Below are 2358 nucleotides of genomic sequence, written 5' to 3' on the forward strand. Positions count from 1 at the left end.
ATGAATGAAATTGTTCGACTTCATGGAGTGCTTGTATCCATCATATATGATAGAGGGTCACAATTCACTTCACGCTTTTGGAGATCCTTTCAAGAATCTTTGGGTACTGGAGTAGACCTTAGTACTCCATTCCATCCACAGACAGATGGACATTTTGAGCGTACTATACAAATCTTAGAGGATATGTTGAGAGCTTTCATTCTTGATTTTGGAGGTAGTTGGGATGCTTACATACCTTTAGATGAATTTGCGTACAACAATAGCTTTCAATCCAACATTCAGATGGCTCCATATGAATCTTTGTATGGAAGGTGATTTCGCTCTCCTATAGGGTGGTTTGAAGTTGGAAAGGCTAATGTGTTGGGACTGAACTTAGTACAAGATAAGATCCAGTTGATTAGGCAGAGATTGCTCACAGCTCAAAGCATACAGAAGCCTTATGCGGATAAGAGAAGAAGAGATCTAGTGTTCACAATTGGGGACAAAGTTATTCTACGAGTTTCTCCCAAGAAAGATGTGATGCGGTTCGGCAAAAGAGGTAAGTTGAGTCCCTGATATGTAGGATCATATGAGATACTTGACCGGGTATGAGGAGTGGTGTATTATTTTGAACTTTCTCCTGATATGTCTTTCATACATCCAGTGTTCCATGTTTCTATGCTGAGGAAGTATATCTCAGACTCCTATCATGTACTTGAAGCACCGACTATACCAATTGATGAGAACTTAACATATGAAGAGGAACCTGTGGCTATGGAGAAACAAGTAAGAAGGTTGAGGTCAAAAGAAATTGTGTCTATAAAGGTCTTATGGAGGAACCATACTACTGAAGAAGCTACTTGTAAGTTGGAAAAGGAGATGCGAGACAAGTATCCTCTCTTGTTTCAGTCCACAAGTATACATCTATTTTAAATTCGGGGACTGAAATTCTTAAGGTGGGGAAAATGTAATACCCTGTATTAAAATAAGGGCATATATGTCATTTAACTTTAGTATAAATAAATCAGAAGCAGCAGATTTATCTGCAACTTCAGCGATAAAAAAATATAGGACTCTTCTGGTTCTACGGTGAGCAAGGAGAAAATAAATTAAAAATTTAAAGCCTCGGATCTCAAACTAAAGAGAGAAGTGGAAGAAGAAGAAGAAAGAGAAGAAGGTAAGTTTCTTAACTTAGTTTAAAGGTTGAATTCTTATCTTCTATGACTATAAGATTGAAAATTGGGAAGTTGAGAAACATGGGTTTAGCAGAAATGACAGGAAATTTCTTTCATTCTTTTGAACCAAGTGAATATAATCAATGATTTGAACAAGAAACTTCGGTATTGGGCTTATATGCAATAAAAGTAATCAGGAAGTAAGGTTAGGTAGATCATTTTACAGTGAGAATTGACCAAGAAGACACTATTTTGTGTGATTAAAGCACTAATTAAGTGATTGGGAAGATTTTGAATCAATCATGAAACCTGTAGGGGTGGGTTTTTGTTGATGTAGTATGAATTACCTAAACAAAGGAGTTAAACCGAAATTGTTATTAATGTTTTTATAGTTTGACCAAAGGAATTCATACGGATCATTCGAGTGAAGATCTTGGTGTTTCAACACAAGAACAGTGAGTAGTAATCTTACCACATTTGATGTTTTATAATTTACACGATTTTCACATGGTTTATAAAGTAAATGTGTTACTGAACGTTTTGAACTTGCACGTGGGACAAGTCTCTTACTGAATATGATACTTAAAAGATTATTTTATTTGAGATGGTCTCGTTTTTACAAGATATGGTTTCTGTTATTAAAAAGGTTTTACACTTATTTGAGAAATAGTATTTTGACAAGTGATGGTTGAACTTTGAAATGATATGATTTGATAAGATTTACATGTTCTGTTTGATTTTGAAATGCTTTTACTGATTACAAGAAGAATATAAATGGGAGCAGACCTTGATGAATCTCGTAGCTAACGGCGGGATCGTTAGACCTGGTGCACCTTGTAGTTACTGATTTCTGATAAAGCCTCACTAGTGGGATGTGAAACTACTATTCTGTTACTGATATCCCTCGAGTAGGGATCTACTGATATGAATATTTAACTCCGTTATGAGGAGTTCACTGTTATTAATTACTTCCTAAAGCGAAGGCCACTCAGATTACATGATTCATCCTTGGAAACCTCCCAGAAATAAGATTTGATATGAAAATTGTTCTTTCACTGAGTTTGCTATTATGGATTTACACTGATTAAGCTTATATAAAGCATAGAAGATTGAATATGGTTATCGTTTTTGAAATAGCATTATTTCATCATTATGACTATTAAACTAGCATATTTTCTGATTTTTCCCTCATTAAAATGGTTGT

At 35.0% G+C, this 2358-nt stretch overlaps 1 protein-coding gene across 1 annotated transcript; it reads left to right on the top strand.

The window, feature by feature from the left end:
• LOC107023583 lies at positions 1–912 on the top strand. The gene is made up of 3 exons (XM_015224320.1): positions 1–214; positions 332–538; positions 644–912. The coding sequence occupies exons 1-3, from the start codon at positions 1–3 to the stop codon at positions 910–912; spliced, it is 690 nt and encodes a 229-aa protein (XP_015079806.1).
• Positions 913–2358: the final 1446 nt, after the last annotated feature.

This window comes from Solanum pennellii, chromosome 1, assembly GCF_001406875.1.
Source record: "Solanum pennellii chromosome 1, SPENNV200".
NCBI classification, from domain to species: Eukaryota; Viridiplantae; Streptophyta; class Magnoliopsida; order Solanales; family Solanaceae; genus Solanum; species Solanum pennellii.